This window comes from Portunus trituberculatus, chromosome 25 (assembly GCF_017591435.1).
Source record: "Portunus trituberculatus isolate SZX2019 chromosome 25, ASM1759143v1, whole genome shotgun sequence".
Taxonomy (NCBI): Eukaryota; Metazoa; Arthropoda; class Malacostraca; order Decapoda; family Portunidae; genus Portunus; species Portunus trituberculatus.
This window is the reverse complement of record NC_059279.1, coordinates 7,942,460-7,964,531: the sequence shown is the minus strand read 5'-3', so window position 1 is coordinate 7,964,531 and position 22,072 is coordinate 7,942,460. Positions and strand designations below refer to the sequence as shown.

The 22,072-nt window shown below is 42.2% G+C and overlaps 1 protein-coding gene across 1 annotated transcript in view; it reads left to right on the top strand.

The window, feature by feature from the left end:
• LOC123508931 (doublesex- and mab-3-related transcription factor 3-like) overlaps positions 1–22,072 on the top strand; it is a 32,269-nt gene that overhangs the window by 3,543 nt on the left and 6,654 nt on the right. The window contains exons 2-3 of the mRNA XM_045262964.1: positions 17,785–18,051; positions 21,538–21,782. Coding sequence (XP_045118899.1) covers positions 17,785–18,051; positions 21,538–21,782 — 512 coding nt within the window. The remainder of the gene's footprint in view (positions 1–17,784; positions 18,052–21,537; positions 21,783–22,072) is intronic.

Genomic DNA, 22,072 nt, shown 5'->3' with positions numbered 1-22,072 from the left:
CTTTGTTCTGTGCAAGGGAATGACCGGGAGTGGAACCTTGAACCCTCGGAGGAGCAAACTACACCCCGTAAACGCCAGAATATAAGTAAGTGTAAGGCCGTGTGGAAATTTAGGTTGCACTGATTGATAAGAAAAAGAAAGAAAAAGAGGAAGCCGCTGCAATACCAAGGTCACATGATGCTACTAAAAAATATCCAAAACTACTAAAATGTCACGTCAAAATTGTGATAGCAATAACGAAAAAAAAAAAAAAAACTCATGCAGAAACACTACCATTAATATACCCGTTATGAACAAATCCATTAATATACCCGATATGAACAAACCAGACACCATGAACACTTCCCGTCCTGTGCAGAAGTAAGAAAGGTGTGGAAAGTGAGGCTAAAACAGTACTATTACACATCATGACGTTATTTAGTGCAAGGCAACGACCGAGAGCGAAACCTTGAATCTTCAGAGGAACACCCCACACCTCGTAAACGGTGAGCACTTGCCTTCTTGTGGAGGAATGGAAGTGAGATAGGTGATGTGGAAACCGAGGGAAACCATACTGTTACATCTCTTAACGCTGTTCTGCGCAAGGGAGTAACCGAGAGTGAAATCTTGAACTTAGACATCGTAAATACTCGCCATCTTGTGTAGGAGTGGAAGTGAAACAGGTGGTATGGAAACTGAGGGTGAAGGAGTGCTATTATATTAACGTTTCGATTGCTAAAAGGAGCAACTGTGATCGAAACATAATCTCAGCTGTACACTCGGGGTACTTAAGACTCAAACCCAAGAGAGGAAAGAATGATGCCAATAAGTCAATTGGAGTAATGTTGAGTTACCTTTGGAAAAGAAAGGATAAGATAGTAGCTTGAGAGAAGTATATGCTGTTTCCTTATTGTTCTTAGGAATTTTTATTATACTTTTCGTTTATTTATCTATTTGGTCATTCATTCATTCCACTTTCTTTTAATTTATTCATTTACTGACTACATTTTATTCTTATTTTCATTTATCTTATTTATTTGTTTAATTTTATTACTTATTTATTAATTCTTTTTTACTATGAGACCTGTTAGAGTGGTTTCAGAATCCCTGACTTGAGATATAATGACGAGAGGGTGATAATGAAACCCTCACTGAAAGACACTGGTACAGTCAGGAGTAATATTCCCTAGAGAGCCAAATGAAGACTTTCCTGCTCTTGTTCATTATTTTTACAATATTTTTTTCCTAAAATTCGAATTTCCTTCAATATAAATGTTCTAATAACAAAGCAGGGTGACACTAAATTTTCTCATATCATGTATGGCGACATTGCAATTTATTATCATTAGCGTCACAATATTGTGTCTAACCTGGTGTCTTACAGGTTCAATATTAGTCTATTTACTTTTCAATTGATTTTCAAGAGTCTTACCTACATTAGAACGCAAGATAAACTTTAAGAAACTAGTAAGCCTACACGAGGCAGCCTTATATGAAACACCCTTTACTACATCCACTTGGTATCCTTATCCATATATAATCCCCTGAGCTTCCCATTGACTCAACACCGCCCACCCATCACTGCGTCCAATTAATTAATCTCTCACTGAATCTGAGGAAGCGGTGGTAAGCGATAGAGAGCAGATAAAACACCTCTATACCACCTTATACCTACATCCACCTAACACCCCCATCCATACATCGAATCTAACCTCTTGAGCTCCCCATTGACTCAACACCGCCCACGTGATCACAACCTCCATTCAATTCATCTGCCATTGTATCTGAAGAGACAGTGGTAAGCGATAGAGAGCGGATGAAATACGAGTAGTACCCCATCCATACATTTAACTAATTTAAGCCTCTTATTGACTCAACACCGTCCATCTGATCACAGTATCCATTCAATTCACTTCCCACTGTATCTGAGGAAGCGATGGTAAGAGATAGAGAGTGGATAAAATAGTACCCATATCCACACATTGAATCCGTTAAGTATCCTATAAACTCAACACTGCACACCTGATCACAGCGTCCATTCAATTCATCGTCCACTGTATCTAACGAAGCAGTGAGAGCAGATGAGACGCGAACCTCTCACCACGATGGCTAACAGAGAGAAGACAATGCCGATATTCTAGCGTGATACAGCTGACTATTGTAGAAGAAGAGGGTATTGTTTTGTGCAAGAGCGTGAACGGCCACCAGATGTAGAAATTGTCTTAAAAGCATTAGATAACCACAACGTTCTCTTTGTTCCGTTCAGAAATAAGAGAAAGGTCAGCAGCTAAGTATTATGTAGCTGATGTGCAAAATGTTGGAGTTCCTGGGTGCGTCTGTCTAATGTTGGTACGCGGTGTTAAGTCAACAAGATTATGTGTGAATAGTTCAGCTTCTGTGCGATTCCCTAGATAATGAAAAGGCTGCTAAGTGAAAGAATGACCTACGAGGGTGCCTGCTGAGGTTCTGTAGGGTTTGGTGAGTTCTGTGGTGTCTGGTGAAGTTTCATAGGGGGTTTCGTGAAATTCTGTGGAGTCTGGTGAAGTTCTGTGGGGATCTGTGATGTTCGTTTTTGGTGAAGTTTTGTGGGGTTTTGGTGATGTTCTGTTGTGCTTGGTGAAGTTATGTGGGGTTTGGTGAAGTTTGATAGGGTTTCGTGACCTTCTGCTGGGTTTGGTGAGATTCTGTGAGATTTGGAGAGGTTCTATGGAGTTTAGTGAGGTTCTGTGAGGTTTAAAGAGGTTTTGTGGGGTTTGGTGAGGTTATGTGCGGGTTGGTGAGGTTCTGTGGTGTTTGGAGAGGTTCTATAGAGTTCAGTGGGTTTCTGTGAGGTTTGAAGAGGTTTTGTGGGGTTTGATGAGGTTACGTGCAGGCTGGTGAAGTTCTGTGGGGTTTGATGAGGTTCTGTTGGTTCAGGTGACGTTCTTTGGGGATTTGGTTATATTTTGTAGGGTTTGGTGAGGTTCTGTGGGGTTTAGTGAGGTTCTGTAGGGTTTGGTCAGTTCAGCTTCTGTGGTACGAAGTGAAAAAAATTATCCAGGGGAACGTTCAGTGGTGTATATGATCCTATGTTAACCAGAAGCAATGGGAGGAAAGAGATAGCAAACAATAATAAGCACTGAGATCATAGTTGCTATATCACAAACCCCAAATTCCGGTATGGATTTAGATTTTATTTCTTAGTGATACTTTGCTGTAGTTCTGTGACTGAGGAAATTTTTAACGTCTTTCTCATGGAACACGTTGATTTCTTGTAATTCTAATCAGCATTTGTACTTCATATGCAACGCTGGTCCTGTGAGCGGCAAATCGTAGCAAAAAAATAAATAAATGAATAAAAAGAAAAAAATAAATAAATAACTAGAATAAATAAATGAATAAATGAATAAAAAATAAAATATAATAATAATAATAATAATAATAATAATAATAATAATAATAATAATAATAATAATAATAATAATAATAATAATAATAATAATAATAATAATAATAATAATAATAATAATAATAATAATAATAATAATAATAATAATAATAATAATAATAATAATAATAATAATAATGAAATAAAATAGAATAAAATAAATAAATGAATAAACGAAAAATAAATGCGAATGAAATAATGAAAAAAATCAAAATCAAACACAAAAACTGAATCAAATAAAGTAGAGAATTGAGCAACAGACAATTTTGGAACAAATTGAGAAAGAAAACGAAAAAGGAAACGTAACTAGAAAAGTTCAGACTTTACCTTGCCTGGCCTCGGTGACTGGATCCTTCCCTTGCTGGAGGCGCCACACTTCAGTAGACACACAGACGAGGCATCTGAACAAATACACCACGTCAGACTTCACATAAACTTACCCAACAATTGTAAAACTATAAAGATAAAGACCAGTTATCTATACATAGTTGAAATGAAGGTGGTGCTTGAAGTACTTACATAGTATAAGAACTAAACCTGAATTAAAATAGCATCTGAAGAAATACACCACGTCAAACCGTGTAAACTTGCCTAGCAATTCCCCAGGTAAGAGAATAGAGAACAATCATTCAAACTCAATTATTTATATTTCATTTTTTCTATGCAAGAGGGGAAGCAGGCTAAGGGCAACAAAAGATTAAAAAAAGGCCCACTTCAGTGCCAGTTCTCTTAAAGATAAAAAAAGAATTAGACAGAAGTCTGGAACAAATGTCTTGAAACCTCCCTCTTAAAAGAATTAAAGTCGTAGGAAGGTGGAAATACAGAAGCAGGCAGGGAGTTCCAGTTTAGCAGAGAAAGGTAAGAATGATTGAGAGTACTGGTTAACTTTTGCATTAGACAGTTGGACAGATGAGAGGTAGAAGAAAGCCTTGTGCAGCGAGGCAGCAGGAGGAGAGGAGGTATGCAGATAGCAAGATTAGAATTATATACTAGGCGGTCTTTGCCGGACTTTTAAAAGCATACTAGGAGTAAATCTGTCTTAAAATATAATCTGGAGATATACACAACACTAAAGATCATAGAAACATAACTAAAAAATGTTTCAACTAAGAGAATGAAGATCCGTTATTTATGTACAATAATAACTATAGGACAGTGCTTGCCGGACCAGTATATTTTGTCTTGAAATGTTAAATGCCAGAGTGTAATAATTATTTAGTCTTGTGGGAATTCCTGTAGTTTACCTTATGACTAGTGTTGTGAGTGCAGGAGGAGGAGGAGGAGGAGGAGGAGGAGGAGGAGGAGGAGGAGGAGGAGGAGGAGGAGGAGAAGGAGGATGAGGAGGAGGAGGAGGAGGAGGAGGAGGAGAAGGAGGGAGGCAACGTGTGAATGTTGAGGTGGCGACGGTTTGTTGGTAGCAGTGTGTGGAGTAGGAGAGGAGCAGGAAACTTTAAATTTAATAGGATTTTCGTGGAAGAAATAGAGAGCCTCACTAACACCGTGTATAAGTTCTACCAAATAAGGCAAAAAAAAAAAAAAAAGTAAAAGAGACATTGGCAACATAACAAAGGTCAGGGAGTGCCGATGTAAAGGCAATAATACTCCCGACAACAACCTGAACCTGAGATGTAGATTGTATTGTTTGGTAGTGAAAATTAAGCTCATTCAGTCTATATTCAACGAGAGAAATTAAACAGAAAAAAATAAACATGTCATGAAATACTGACATGATTCAATTAGTGTATCAAGTCAATGTCTTTCAATTTGGACAAACTTTATTTTTTACTCCACTCTATTAGGACTGTCATCTTTAGTAAACCTTTATTTTCTTATTTTGTTGCATTAGACTAGACTCCATCTTAAATGAAAAAAATAAATAAGTAAACAACAATCAATCAATCCATCAACAAGTCGTCAGTCAGTTAATCAGCATAATAACAAACACCACCACGTACACAGACAGCGGACTCGTGGGCACCAATAACATCCGCCATCTTATCAGCTAACCCACACAAGGCACACGTCGACACACACCACCGAACAACCAACACATCCACAAATTTGTCTGTCTGTGTGTCTGGTGCTACAGGCTGGCGGCACAAACTAAGAAAAACACACACAAAAAGCCAAATACACAGTTCTGCCCCGCACTTAAGAGCGAGACCAATTACATAACGAAGTAGGTACAAGTATGTTTACACTGCTAAGAGTCTTAAGTCGCGTCCATGTACTCAAGAGTTGTGTGTCAAAGTAAACACTCCTTGAATAGACAGCTGATTGAGGGAGAATGGCAGAATTTTATTATTTATTTCACACTAAACGTCAACATAAGCACTCCATGGTACTAGACAGCTGTGGGATTTTGTTATCTATCTCTCACTTGTTAAAATATACACTTCATAGTACTCTTATGATAGACAGCTAATTGAAGGAGAATGGCAGGATCTTATTATTTACCTCTCATAGACGTTAGAATTTCAGACTTTTCCAGTTAAAGAAGCAAGAGTGTGGTGCTTGAGAAGTGGTAAAAAAAAATGAAGGGATTAATTTCAAAGGCAATACTAAATTTTACTCCTCGCAATCCAGCAACAACCTCGACTGTTTACCACACATTTTTTCCTTTTTTATAAGTGGTCGTTTATTTATTTATTTATTGGCAATGACAGCACTTTACGTTACTTCACTGGCAATACCTCAAGCAATTCCTCAGAGCAGATGCAAAACTACAGCCACTAAAGACTTGAACTACTCGATCACTCAATGCCCTCTCCGTGGTGTCTTCGCTCAACTTGGCCATGTGCTGAGAGTGCAGGGGATGGAGAGACTGCTGATTAGGAAGAGTGGAGGGAGTGACGAGAGAAAGATAGTTGAGTTTATGGACACTGTTAAAGCGAGTGGCAGGTGAAAGGGGAGCTGGCTGGGTTAGATTGGCAGATGATAGAGGGTGGCTATCCTTGGTTTTGAACGTCACCTCACTGACAAACCGGTAAAAAGTAAAGGTAAAGGTTTCTAATAAATCTTCTTAACCCGTAGAAGGTAAAAGGTCGATTTGAAATTCATGGAATACTCCCATTTCATCAACCTCGAGAAGCCACGGCAGTTAGTTAAGTGTAATGAGCTGCTGGCTGTTTGCTTTTAATCTCATCTAATATCACCAATAAGGATTTTATATTGAGAACTTTGGAAACTTCAAGAATCGCTCGTTTTTTCCCTTAGTAATCGAACTAGTGTAAAATTTGCGTCAGTTAAGCAGTTCTACGTTTTTGAAATTACCAGCAACTTGTATTCGTAATCTTGTTTAAAACCCCTGGGCACTTCTTAACCGTAACCGAGCTTGTTTAGAATCGCCAGCCACTTGTACCCGTAACCGAACTGGTGTAAGATGGCTGGCCACTTGGTAACCGTAATCGAGCTTGTCTTGTTATCATCACTAACACTCCTTTCCCTTCCTCCGCTGCTCGTCACAGGCCTCCTCATTCATTGGCTCCTCTCTCATTTCCTCTTCCGTTTTTTATCGTATCATTACGCTTCTCCTCCTCCTCCGTTCCTCCTCCTCTTCCTGCAGCTGCTTCTTATCCTCTTTTCCTCCTCCTCCTCCTCCTTCTTCTCCTTTTCCTCCTCCTCCTCCCCCTCCTCCTCCTCCTCCTCCTCCTCCTCCTCCTCCTCCTCCTCCTCCTCCTCTTCTCTTTCTCCACCTTCTCCTACTCGAATTATCACCCACAAGTGGCACTATCAGCCAAACATGTCCGACAAACTACTAACAAGACCACCATTTGTTCCAGCGACTCGAATTACGTCTTCCTCCTCCTCCTCCTCCTACTCCTCCTCCTCTTCCTCCTCCTCCTCCTCCTCCTCCTCTTCTTCTTCCCCCTTCCTACTCCTCTTCCCCCTCCACTTACTTCTCCTTATTCCGTCCCTCTCCTTTCCTGATTTATCTCCTCCCCAAAACATCTCGGTCTTTTTCGTCTTCGGCTCAACTTAACTATTCTGCTTTTCGTGGAATTTGAATCAGTTTTCTTCTTCACACTGAGAGGAATTTACTTGTTGGTTCTTTTCTCTTCCTCCTCCCTCTTCTCCTCTTTCCCTTTTGACACCCAACACCTTTTAACCTTCCGCCATCGGTTTCCTCACACTTTTTTTTCCCTCCTTCAGTGATATACGAGAGAGATGAGGTTAGAGAAGGGGTTATAGCAGGAGTTAACCCTTTCACTACGATATGGAACAATTAACAGCACCAGAAGTAATGCATGAAATCTTCATAAGCATCGATAAAAAAAAAGGGGGATTAGAAAGAATAGAAGTTGCAATTTCTACCAAGTTTAAACATTGAGGTGGCCGTAGAAACAAGTAAAGATGTCTCAGAGTGATTAGTAATAAAGGAATGATATATCAAATAGCAATCAAAGGGTCAAAGGGTTAATTAACCCTTTGACAACAAAATAAAGAATGGGAAAATATTTTATCAGAAAGTTCAATTCTGTATGAAGACTTTATTTATGTTATGGCCTACAGCGCCTATAGGCATACTTGAAGAGTATATGTGGGAAGCGCTGTTAAGCTTCCGCCCATTAGTGGTGCAGGCAATCTTATTTATAGTGGTACCCATATTAGGGCCCATATCACCACCCAAGCGCATCTTTGGTGTAACCACCTAGAGAACCTGGGTATCATGGTGACATGTAGGTAACTTTAAACCACTCTACAAATGGCATACCTTCTAAGCGGTATATATCTGGACCGTGGTCGAACCTACACGTGGACGTCTGCCCGATCCCAAGCTCACCGCCTTATCCACTACACCACAGCCTCCTTAATCCCTTTCATCGACAGTGAGGGGCAGTGCAAGCTTCTCTATAGTACTTGTTACGGTCATTATATTCAAGACAGTTGTTTGAAAAGTTACAGCAAAGGTGATCTTATTGTTGATGGAGATTATACAGAATCATAACAAGCAGCAACAGATCTTTTGTTCCTTTCACACTCTTTACCTATAGTAATCTACATAAACTAAGTGTAGAAACAGGAGGCCACAGCGGAAATCCCCTCTCCAGCCACCCACCCATCCATTATAACAAAGATTTACAAAGAACAACACAGATGAACAGACACTCACACCTTCTTTGGATGTTCAGTTATAGCACTTCAAACACTTTACAATACTGACCTTCCACACATAACATTTCAGGTCAACTTAACTAGTGACAATACCTGACGAACAAAGACTTTACGGGCAAAACATTCCACAGTAACTAGTGATAGAAGACACAAAAGAGCATAGTGGAAGGTTCCTCTCTACTCATCCATGAATACAGACTCGTGAAGTAATAAACAGTGTAGTTGGTGGAGTAGATTGATTGGTGGAGTAGTGGTAGTGCAGTGAGGCGTGGCGTTGGCGTGGCGTTGGCATGGTAATAAAGTAGGGAGTAGTATTGAAGTAGCGGACAGTGTGGTTGAAGTGGGGTGGCAATGTGGCGGGTGGCGTGGCGGCGGCGGCAGGAAGGGGTTGTGGCGGCGGGACTCGGTGATAAACATAAGGGTCGGCAGCTTCCCCTACGCTGAGACACCCAAACAAATCAACGTTGTTCCATCATGTTAATCGCTCACTTCCTGCGGTCGCTGTGAGGGAGACGGACACTCAGCTGCAACACGAGGGGCTCACCATGTCCTGCTGTTGCCCACACTTCCCTCACACAAGATGCACACTAACCTAAGCTGTTCATAATTTCAACTCCTTCTCTGCAATAATTCATAGCACTAAAAGCAACGCATAGATTTTTTTCATAAGCATTTGTAATAAAGGAGATAAATAAAATAGATCTTGCAATTTTGAACCAGTATAGTGTTTGGAGGTGCGTGTAAAACAAGAAAAGATATTAACCCCTTCACTGCAACAATTAACAGTACTAAAAACTACGCATAGAATTTTTGTTTTTACAAACATTTACAATAAAAGAGATTGAAATAATAGATCTTGCAATTTCTAGCCAGTACAATGTTTGGAGGTGGGTATAGGACAAGAAAAGATGGTTGAAGGGGGGGTGGGGTTAGTGATTAAAGAAACTTACCAAAATACCAGGAAAATAGTTGAGGGGTTGTTCATATGTAATCCCTTTTTTCCTTGTACAAATCGTTCTTGTTTCCGCTGCTATAAAATCTTTCATCGTTCCATTAAAACAGAAATTTTTTCTCTTATATATCTCTCTTTGAAACTTACATTACTATCTCCCATACATACTTTCTGGCATTTCTGTAATGTTTCTCGTTTTAAAATTCATAGTTTGGCGTATGATTTATGGCGCTCGTATTTAAAAAAACAACAACATGGGAAACAAGTACAATTATTTTTTTTTTTTTTACATTCCTGTATCATTCATTCTCATGTAAGCTTTGTGGTAAATCTGTGATCTTCTTTGTCTGAATGTCTAAGCCTTTGTCGGTAACTTATATCACCAGGAGAATCTATGTATAGTTCTCCCTTCTATACTCATATTACTCAAACACATGCAAAGGCTCTGGCATATATGTGATGTTCTTTGTTTCAATATCTATAGTTTTGTGTGGTCTATGGCTCTCATATTTCAGAAACCAAGAAAAACGTAAGAACAATTCTCTCCTATACTCATTCCTCACTTCTTACGTCTCACTCACTTATGGCATTCTCTGAGTCATTTTAATATATCCATGGTTTTATCTGTGGTTTGTGGCACTCATTCTTTTATTTAAGAGGGGAAACTGGAACAACACAAACGACTGAACAAAAAGGCCCACGAGACACTACCAGAGAAAATGCAATGATGAGTGTAGTCCCCAAATTCTCCCCAAAGCACGCCGATGGACAGTGCTGATCTCCTAGTGCCACCAGTCACATGTAGATAGCGGGAATGTCTCTTTGATGCTTAAACTCTGAGCCATTTGTGTCCCGGCATGGAGCAGGGGATGAGACAAGCAATTAGAGGCACGAGTTCATTACACCACAGCGGCAACAGTGGTGGTGAGCAGGTGGCAGTGGTAACAAAGGCCTCTGTCACCGGTCATTCACTGTGTGGTACATTCAGAGTTTCAAGTCGATGAACACACCACATCTGCTTCATTGTGTTGATTGCTTTCCCTCAACACTCTTGCTCAGTGCCAGGTGGTTTTGAATCAACACATAATCAACTTCGTATTTCTGGAAGCTGATTGAATGTTTCTGAGGCAAAGAGGCAGCTGATTGAATCTCTATTCTCTTGTTTTCGTTCATGTGACAACACCAACTCCAGGAGATGGCTTTGAATCAACACATAATCAACTTCGTATTTCTATGAAGCTGATTGAATCTTTGCTGTTTCATCCAGTGTCGTTCACGTGACAACGCCAACACCCGGTTAGTGACACAGCAAGGCTCTGAATCAAAATTGCATTTATTTAACGTTTCTGAGGTAAAAGGGCAGCTGATTGAATCATTACTTTTATTTTCTTTTACGTGACAACACCACCTCCTGATCACGATAACTATATGGCTTTGAATCAGCAAGTTGTTTACTCAGCTATATAATTTACTTGTCGTTTCTGCAACAAAGGGACAGATGAATTAATCTTTACTCCCTTATTCATCTTCGCCCGCTCAGGTGACGATCCCAGCACCTGACATTGACGGGGCAAGATAACTACACAGCTTTGCATCAGCACGTTATTTACTCAGCTCCGTACTTAACTTGCCGTTTCGGGGACAAAGGAGCATCTTATTGAATCTTTCCTCTCAGTGACAAGGCCGCGAGATAACTAGATGGCTTTGAATCAACATTTTACTTAGCGCTTCCGGAGCCACGAGGCAGTTGACTGACTGACTACACAGGCGCCGCCAAGAACGAGGCCACGCGGCGGGCAAAAGGGCAAAAGAGCAACATTACAATGAGAGACGAAGGCGGAAAGACGTTGGGAGGCGGGAGGCGCGGAGGCGGCGGTCGGTTCATCCCTGACTCAGTGGCAGGTGACGAAACGATCAGCCACAGCAGGAAACCACCCCCGAGGCTGAAGATAACGAGGTTTACACAGGTTCACACGACCAGCAAACATTTCCCCGTTCCGTTGTAGGAAGCGGCGACGAAGAGGGGGGAGGGACGAAGGGACGCAACTACTACTTTCCTTCTCCTCCCACTCCCGGAAGTGACGTCACGCTGGTCTATGGAGGCAAACTGATGTAAAGAGGGATAATTCTGTAGGAAGGAAGGGATATGAGCTCTTAAGAAGGACGAGTTTAAGGGTTAGAGAGAGAGAGAGAGAGAGAGAGAGAGAGAGAGAGAGAGAGAGAGAGAGAGAGAGAGAGAGAGAGAGAGAGAGAGAGAGAGAGAGAGAGAGAGAGAGAGAGAATATGTTTTCTTAATGTTATGTGTGTGTGTGTGTGTGTGTGTGTGTGTGTGTGTGTGTGTGTGTGTGTGTGATGTGAGAGCCACTGTCCTTGTGTGAACTCCCCCGATCATGAAAGTTGATGTCCTTTACCCTTCCCTCCTTCCCTCCATCCCTCCACATCTCCTTCCCTATCTCCCTTTCTTGCATCTCCTCCTTCCTGACTCACGCCCTTTCATCCCTTTCACCCCAGGGCCTTCAATGGGCGTGATGTGGCCGATTACTGGTGACCCATTTGACGGGCGTGAGTGTGGTGGTGGTGGTGGTAGTGTAGATGGTGGTGGCAAGGTGGGAGGTAAGGAAGTGTTACATTATCTGGACCAGCTGAGGTTTATTGAAGAGACAAAAGAGATGCCTCATTTGATAGGTAAACCTCTCTCTCTCTCTCTCTCTCTCTCTCTCTCTCTCTCTCTCTCTCTCTCTCTCTCTCTCTCTCTCTCTCTCTCTCTCTCTCTCTCTCTCTCTTATTTATATTCGACTGAAGGTTTTTCTTTGTTTTATTTACATTCGTCTGAGCGCTTGACTTTCTATATTTATCTATAATTATATGCTGCAAGACATCAAAGAGACGGAGGAGGAGGAAGAGGAGGAGGAGGAGGAGGAGGAGGAGGAGGAGGAGGAGGAGGAGGAGGAGGAGGAGGAGGAGGAGGAGGTGGTGGTGGTGGTGGTGGAGGAGGAGAGACGGTAGCATCTTAGAAGGAGATATAGAAGGAAAATAAGGAGATCAGACGACGCAGAGGAAAAGAAGAAAAAAAAAGGAGTGCTAGAAGGCAAAGACTCGAAAGGTAAAGGCGCGAAGGGGGTAAAGGGTGTAGGGTGTAGGGTGAAGGGCGTAGGGTGTAAGGCGTAGGGTGTAGCGTTTAGGGTGTGTGGGGATGGTGGTGCGGGGGTGAGGTTGAGGTTGTAAAACTGCGACGCGGCGATAGCAACATGACAGTTAGTGCCTCTGAGAGTACCAATTTTCCTGCCTAGCATTCCTCGGAGCGATATCAAGTCCGCTATAAGTCACGCAGCCCAACACAAACTTCCCCTGCCCGGCACGACAACGCTGCGCTGCTTACAAACGATTATGGCGGTCATGTGCTACAATTACGAGGCGAGGGGAAGCTGACCAAGCGAACTGTTGTTTTCATTAGAGCTTTGCCGGATCCTTCAGCTGCCCCAATGACGTACAGCTGCCACGGGGATTCTGACAGCTGCACGAGGTTTTCATTTTTACTCGGTTTGCCTCGATTTACTCAGCTGGGTGTGATGGTGGTGGTGGTAGAGATGGTGGTGGTGTACAGCTTCGCGCCGCATGACCTATAGCTTGTCTCTCAGCGTGACTTCTTGGTTTCGTTTACTGGTCCTGGTGACGTCGAGGTGTTCCCCAAGGAGCGGCTGCGTTGATAGCGTTACCAGTGATTTCCTGTGATTTGAACGCCTCGTGTTTTCTCTACACGCTTAAAAGCAACACAAGATATCAGTTCATTAAAGCAAACAAGCCTTTAAACTGTTTTCCTATTTCCTTCCCTTGTTGTATCCCGGCTTGCGATGCCATGTGTTTTTGTGCGAGCTTTTTTCCTGATGTGAGCTGATAACGACGGGAGTAGCTACATGCAGTCTGTTGTTATGCTTGTCTGCGCTTGCGTGTCTCGGTGTTTGTGTAACCTAACGTGCTTGCTGAGAAAACTGGCCGTCTCCAATGTACTGTTTCAAGCCGCACACGCCGTCTTTGTTTACCGCCTTCCCTCCTACATCATCCCAAACAATACTGTCTTTCATGTTATCTTTATTCACTGTCTCCCTGAGTTATAGCCGCTTCCTCCTCTTCCTCCTCCTCCTCTTCCTCCACCTCCTCTTCCTCCTCCTCCTCCTCCTCCTCCTTCACCACCACCACCTCCTCCTCCTCCTCCTCCTCCTCCTCCTCCTCCTCCTCCTCCTCCTTCTACCATTACTATTACTACTACTACGCCTCCCACTACCACTACCACTACTGCGGTTTATGGTACTTGTTGACACCCACACAATATTTTGCACCTCAGAGAAGGATCACACAATATCCTCTTAATATCCTCTTAACACCACTACCCCTGCCTCCCACCGCAGCCATCAGCACCCTCCGTCATCCCGTCACCACCATTCTCACCATCCATCATCCCACGGGCGGGTCCTCCTCCCCTACCTCATCCACCACAAACAATAAACATACTCCGGCTCAGCATCGCAGCCTGGCACGCTCCCGAACATGATATTCAGTGTAAGTTTCGCGCCAGGGACGAGGAGGCACAACACGACTCGGCAGACAAGGAGCGGCACATCCTTTCTAACAGGAACACATAAGGGTCAGTGTACCTCGCGTCCCATGGCGTGAGTATGCGTCTGCGTGCGGCGGAACAATGCTGGTCTCATTATGTAGATACGGAGAAGATGTGAGCAAAGAGACAGCCAACTGAATAACCAGTGAGTTCTCATTTTTTAGCCTTCCGACATGTTTTACGATTTACATAGACAGCGCTGCGCCAGTACTACTACATCACCGCGGGTTGGAGATCATGCTAACATAACGAAGTGGACACCAATGCATCTGTGAGAAAAAACGTGGACAAATATACAAGCAATAAGAGAAACTGGAGCACGTCCTATGCAGTAAATGTTGCTGTAGATCATACTTACATAACTAAGTGGGCATTAATGCATCTGTGAAGGCAAAAAACGAATACAAATATACGAGTAATGAGCGTCATCTGAGTAACTCGCGGCAATAGATGTGGCTGACTTTGAAAACACCGCGAAGATCTGTGCACCATGAACCTCGACTCCAGGACACTGATGCAGCTATGAGAGAGCAAGTACTAAGAGTAAAAACAATAAAAAAAAAAAGAACACAAATATACTAGTAATGAGAGTAACCAGTCATTCTATTCCAATAAATGTGGTTGACTGAAAACACCACTACAGTATCTTCGTGCATTATGAACCCTTGAACACAAAATAGAAAAAAAGGAAAGAAAAGAAAAAAAGAAGAGCTTAGATATACGAGTAATTAAGAGTAACCAGAGTAACATCATCGCGATAAATAAAGTTCAAAGCACTACTAAAAATCTTAATGTTTATCACGAACTTCCCTGGTGAATGAGATACATGAATATCTAAGCCCGTATTCTGAAACTGCTCTCTCAGAAATGACTAAAATATGTTTCTCTTGTTAATAGAAAAATTTTGATAATCTGTCACTAAAACCATAAAAAATACCCTAGTAAAAAAACTTCACCATGATCATTTTGAAAGGCCACAAATATACATAACCCTGTTCTAATGAGCATTTCTTCTGTTAATAATGAATAAATCTCGTTAACCTTTCACTAGAACCGTTAAAACACCTTTGGAAAACAATGTAACTTCACCTAGAGCATATTGAAAGTAGTGTGGGTGTGGTGCATAAGTGTTTCAGAGTATGGTCCTTTGAGTGACGCCTCTGGCAAGGCTTGATAAGAACCTGAACGGCAAACGCAGCCTCTGGAACGCCTGATAAGAGCCGAGCGTGAGTTGAGAGGAATCTAGAGCAGGTGGCGAGCGGCGCATCATGGGAGGAAGGAAAGAAAGGAGAGGAAATGTCATGGGAGAGAAGGGAGATAAGGGATTGTGGAGGGAAATAGCCGATGGGTGAGGGAAAGATAAGGGGAGATGAAGATGATGGGTGACGCAAGGGATTTCACGATATGCCTTATGAAAATGTTTATCTGTGAGGAGAGGAAGGCCAGCCAGTGAGGCAATCAGTTAAAATGTGAAGTCGCCTGTGATCGTTACGAAAACCTTCCTTTTTCTTTTTTGTTGTGGGCGATGTTTTGTTGAAATTTCAAACTTCTTTTAATATTACATAATACACAAGGGAAAAGAGGTAAAATTATGTTAATTTCGTATTTGCAAAGCTAAATAACTACTTAACACGTAAAGTTATGAGTGATAATGTACAGCAGTGAAAGGTTGAGTCTTAAGAGCAATAGTGAGAAATAGCTGAGGAAGAAAAGACAAAAGATTCGATTAGTTAAATATAAAGTCTTTCCTTCATTTCTAGCCTACATCACTAAAATCACTGAAGACACTGAAAGGCTGCAGCTCATCATGTACACCAGTAACACAGCTGAGTCTTGAGAATATTCCTAATGACACCAAAACTCACCAAACGAGGAAGGAAAGACTAAAGATGAGCCGAATTAAATATCAGGTCGTATTTTTGGGGACCACATAACTAAAGGATATACTAAAACGTTATTGGTATCTCGGTGAAAAGGTTGAGAGTCTTGAGAATAAAACTAATGGCACTAATGTTAATCCATGAGGAAGGAAAACACAAGAGATGATCCGTTACGTTTAGGGTCTAGAGAAGAAGATAAACTATGCATCTGGATATCTACAACCAATATAAGAGTCCCACAAACATAACGAGAACCAATATTCACTAACAAGGAAAGACAAAAGATGAACCAAATGAAAAAGTCTCACTCCTCCGTCACGTTAAGAGTCTCAAGGAGGAGGTAGAAGAAGACAAACTATGCACTCTAATAACCACGACTAATATAAGATTACCACAAAACAAGACGAGAACGGGGAACGAGTCCTTTTTTGCGAGTGGTCTTCCTTCCTCGCGCCGTAAATAAGAACCTTGTGTCGAGGGGCGCCACGTCCGCTGCGCTACTCTGCTGCCGTGGACGAGGCGAAGGGAAGGAACCACATCTCACTGACACTCTCATCTCCCTCCTCTCAGTTAGCTCAGCCTTTCACTATATACACGTTACTACAGCAAGCTCTTACGCAGAATGAGCCATAAATTTCAATTTTTCTCTTTTATACTATGTTTTGATTTTTTTCTTAGTGTTTATAATGGTAACCAGCTAATTCCATACAGTAAATGTTCACTATTTTTCACTCGTTACTAAAGGCAATTACACACTGAAAATTACTTATAAACTCCACTTTTGTGTATGTACTGCACTTTATTCTCTGTGTTAAGTACTGTAATGATGGCAACCAGTCTGTTGGGGATATTTGTTATTGTTATTACTATTTCTTTATTGTTATCATTGTATTTGATTTTTCCTCTCTGCATGGTCTGGGCGAGCTGAGGTCAGGCAAATATGGATGTTAGGTAGGTTTATTTAATATATATGTAGAGAGGGGCATGTAAATAAGAGAGACTGTACATATTTTCTTATTTGTCTATGTAGTATTATCATTACTTTAATTATCGCCTTTCTTTTATAACAATGGTAATCATAATAACAGCAATAACTAGTTCTAACAAGCCAATTCAGGATAGTTAACATTACTTATCCTATGATACAAGTTACTACAAACAGGCACACGAGTACAGACTCTTAGCAAACAAGATTATTCATGCATTCCACTTTTTTCTTTATTTTCTTACTGTATTTGGTTTTGTAATGAAATCAAGCAATCAAATCAGTGGTTAGTTTGCATATATGTTTCTTTTCTTCTTTCTCCAATTTTATGTGGTGGTTAGTTTCTCTCTCTCTCTCTCTCTCTCTCTCTCTCTCTCTCTCTCTCTCTCTCTCTCTCTCTCTCTCTCTCTCTCTCTCTCTCTCTCTCTCTCTCTCTATATATATATATATATATATATATATATATATATATATATATATATATATATATATATATATATATATATATATATATATATATATATATATATATATATATATATATATATATATATATATATATATATATATATATATATATATATATATATATATATATATATATATATATATATATATATATATATATATATATATATATACATCTTCTATCTATTTATCTATCTTTCTATCTATCTATCTAGTTTCTCCACGCTATGGAATGCTACTGCAGCTACATAAGATTCTCCCTCCAGTGAGTATGCACGTGTATCCGTTCGTAATATATTCCACCTTCTCCACGCCCGTCTGCCTCTCTCTGTCTCTCTCTGACATGCTGCACTGTCTTGGCAGGAGCAGCAGCGAGGGCCAGACTCAAATGACGAGCCTCCACAGCAGCGGCGTGGCCAACCACTTCAGCAAGTCCTGCCCTAAGAAGACAGTGGCGTCCTCTCGTCGGCTGCTCAGGACCCCGAAGTGCGCCCGCTGCCGGAACCATGGAGTCGTCTCCTGCCTGAAGGGCCACAAGAAGCTCTGTCGGTGGCGTGACTGCCGCTGTGCTAACTGCCTGCTGGTGGTGGAGCGGCAGAGAGTGATGGCGGCGCAGGTGGCTCTTAGAAGGTGCGTTGTGGTGTGGTTGTGGTGTTAGTGTGGTACTAGTGTCAAATTAACCCTTTCACAGTTATTTGTCGCATCTTTCCTTATTCACTAACCAATGTGGAACCGATTTTTATTGTTCAGCAGCACTTTCAAATTGCATGATATATTCTGTTTAACTCTTTCTTTTCATAAATGCTTATAAAGATTCCGTGTATTCCCTTTCGTGGCGGGAATTGTTGTACATCGCAGTGAAAGGGTTATATTGTCAGGTTATTCAGAGGAGTTTGAGTTATTGTGGCGCAGGGAGGCACTATTATGGCGCTTGAATGAGTGTCGCAGGCGAGTCAGAGATAATTAAGTTATGGCGAGGCAACAAATATGATGCATGGTTCAATTAAGATGTCAATTGAGTCAGAGGAAATTGAGCTATGGCGCAAGAAGGAAGGTGTCTACAGTAAATGAGTCAAGTTCTCTGGTAAGTCAGTAACTGATTTATGGCGGCGCAACAAAGAAACAACGTGGTGCACAAATCCAAATGCATACCTGTCAAGTCTTACGTCTATTGCGTAAGTCTTAAGTAATTTTTATGATTTTCAAGTTTTACGGCGTAAGTTGAAAATCTTATGTTTTTCTCCGTATGCAACTTGCTCTTTTTGATGCGTTTATTTTAAACAATTTGAGATAAATTCCCCTATTCAAGTGTTTTATATATATATATATATATATATATATATATATATATATATATATATATATATATATATATATATATATATATATATATATATATATATATATATATATATATATATATATATATATATATATATATATATATATATATATATATATATATGACACCTCTCCCATCACATCAGGATGTGCTTCCTTCAGTTCCTTGGCAGTGATGAAGGGTCTTTTTTTCCTTTCACGCTCCAGCAGCTTGTCAGTCCCTGGATGTCTATTCCTTTTCTTATGGCTTAATTACCGTTTTATACACAAACTTATGGTCTCTAAAGCAAAATCTTACGCCAAGACACCATAGTAGCGAGACAGGTATGCAGATGAGTCTGCAGGTGAGTCAGAGGTCAGTGAGTCATGGCGGCAGACAACTGGGTTATGGCGCCGCAGTAATACTTGAATTTAAACGCCAGGTGAGTCAAAGTATGAGTCACAGCGGTGGCACAACATTGGTCACACATGGCTCCGTTCAGTTTATGACACCACGTGAGTCAATGATATTAGAATAACGACCCACCACCGCCCCATATATCCACAAGACCACCAGATGCTGTCCTTTAGAAGCGAACATACACACACGTACACACTCACACCTTTCAAAATAAATGGTACGTTATAACACCGCATTACTAAGCATCCAACAAACACACGTGACAAAACAAACACTAACAAGCCCAACGAGAAGAGAGTGACAAGAGTGTCTCAGTGTCTCATTAGAGCTAAACAAAACACGCTGGCCAGTCAGAAGTGAGTCGATCAGTGTTCATTGCAAGTTGTTTATTAGTGAAGGGGCCGCGTCGAGCCGTCACCTGCCGTATAGAGGGCGCTGGGTGCGGGACGTCGGGCGGTGCTTCCACAAAGGCAACGATCAGACTTGCCTGCCGCGCCACCAGCTGCTGCCACGAGGGGATGTTTACTCGCTCTAGTCGCCTGGGGCTTCACCGAGGGAGTCTTGCTTCTTCCCCCCTCTCGCTTCCTACCTCGTGTCCTCTCTCTCTCTTTCCCCTCACTCCAGTTTTTCCTTGCTTGCTGCTTGATTCATGTGCCTCTTTTTTGCTTACACTGCTCCAGTTTTGATTCTAGTTCTTGTTTCCTCTTCGTTTCGTTTATATTTTGCTTGGGTTTCTTAATTTTTAAATCTGTTATGCAATTCATTCATCTGTTTCGTGATTAACTTTCGTTTTCTCTTTTATTTCTTTCCTACATTCCATCACATTTCATCAGAACTTTCTTTGCATAAACTTATATTCTTAAAGTTGAGCTCATTCTAGTCCTCCTCCTTCCTTCCCGTCCTCCTCCTCCTCCTAGCTCTACTCCGCCTCTTCCTTCCGACGCGTCTCTCACATTTCTGCTGCTTCTTCTCTTCTTCCTCATCTCGTCCCCGCCTCACCCTAATCCAACCCTCGCCTCCTCGCTTCCTCTTCCTTCATGCATGAGTAAAGTAATCCCAGTGGTGAGCGGCTGAGACTGATCGTGTTACTCGGCCGCTTCTCAACTTTTTGCCCCCTCCGGTCCGGCCCTCGTCAGCTGTAATACTTCACAGTTTGTTGTGAAACACTTAGCCGGGAACGGTAACCCCGCCCCCGCTCTCACCTCCGGCCTCCACCCTCCGTGTTTACCATCTCATGTTCGCTATGTCGCTCATTTAGCACTTTCTCCTCAAGTGTTATGGCCCAGAATGTAGATAACTCAGTGCAGAGTGTGAGTGTGGCTTTGGAATGGCTACTGCGGTGTGTGTGTGTGTGTGTGTGTGTGTGTGTGTGTGTGTGTGTGTGTGTGTGTGTGTGTGTGGGCATTAGAGGCACGGGATAAGCTCCGGTATGTCAGTCTGAACGAGATCTTACTTGTGTGTGGGTAAAAATACCTCGTGGGGGGACTGGTGTTTGATTAGCGGCCGCGAGACTGTCAGTGAGGCGCCGGGCCACTTAACAACACACCGTTAATATCTTGCGTCTACATCTCACTCACGCGATAGTCTCTGTCTCGAGGATCACAAATAAAGCCCACCGGACATAAAACTCTTAATATAACCACTCGGGAGTGCAAAGGGCGGCCGGAGAGAGGGAGTGTGACGAAGTGTAAGTGAGAAGAGGAGGTGAAGCGCGCGCCACGAACCAGCTGAGTCCACCTGGCGCCTCCCTTGGTAATGGGTGGCTGTTTACCCTCCACCCTCAGCAACCTTTCATGTCGCCTCGCGCTAACCAACACCAGCTACTGCTATTTAGAGGCCGGGGGGCACGCCCATGCGGCTGCTGCACTGCTGGGGGCCTAAGGGGTGCATGGGGAAGGGTCGATGCCTATGTAAGGGCGGGAGGGATGGCAGGAGGGAGCAAGGTGGGCAAGGATTGGGGTTCTCATGTCCCAGCTCACCCGGAACTGTGGTAGTGGCGTCGCAAGTTTCCCATGTGCAAATAAGAGTGTTTGTGAGTCGTTGTGGTTATAGTAAGGCGATGGTGCATTATGTGTTAGCCTTTAAAGTAGTAGTATTCTTTTTCTTTTCTCTTTTTCATCTTCTTCCCTCTCCTTTGTTTGTTCTAGTTGTTGGTCATTTTTTATTATCACTTTCACTAGTACAACCACTGCCACTTTTAATACTATTTATTACCCTAATCACATTCGCATTAATATTGTTTCACCACCAATCCATTGTTCAGCCCTTTCAAATTAAGGTCAACTTTGACGTCCCGGCAAAAAAAAAAAAAAAAAAATCAAAACAATCATTCATTAAAGGCAATTAACGAATATTCTCAATTAACAACCCGGCAGACAACAGGCATCGGAGAGCAAGGAACAGACAGCCTCCCATTCACCCTCGTCGTCCTCTGCTTCCTCCACTACCTCGTCCCCCTCGGCTACGACCATGGCAAAGGGGCAGCCGGAGGAGTCATCCGCTACCAAGGCTGCCCGGGCCAAGCTGAAATCCGCCGAGGCCTTACTGGCGCAGAAGAGGCTCTACCAAAGGCACCTCCGATCACTGCAACAGTCTGCCATCGCTCGGGACCTGATGACGAGTGAGTGACTGTCTCCACGCATCTGTCCGTCTGTCTGTCTGTCTGTCTGTCTGTATCTATGTCTCTGTAACAAGCAATTCTCCTTTTTTTTTCCCCACTCATTACTACCAAACGCACTTCCTCCCATCTTCCTTCCTATCCCCTCACGTCAACTATCCCACCCCTCCCTACTTCCTTCCCTCCCTCGCCGCCTTTCACACCCTTCCTCTACGCCCTTCCCTCCTTCCCTCCCTCCCAGCTGGAAGAGTAAGAGGGCCTTGTGTCTAGAGCGGAAGAGACCAAGGATGTTC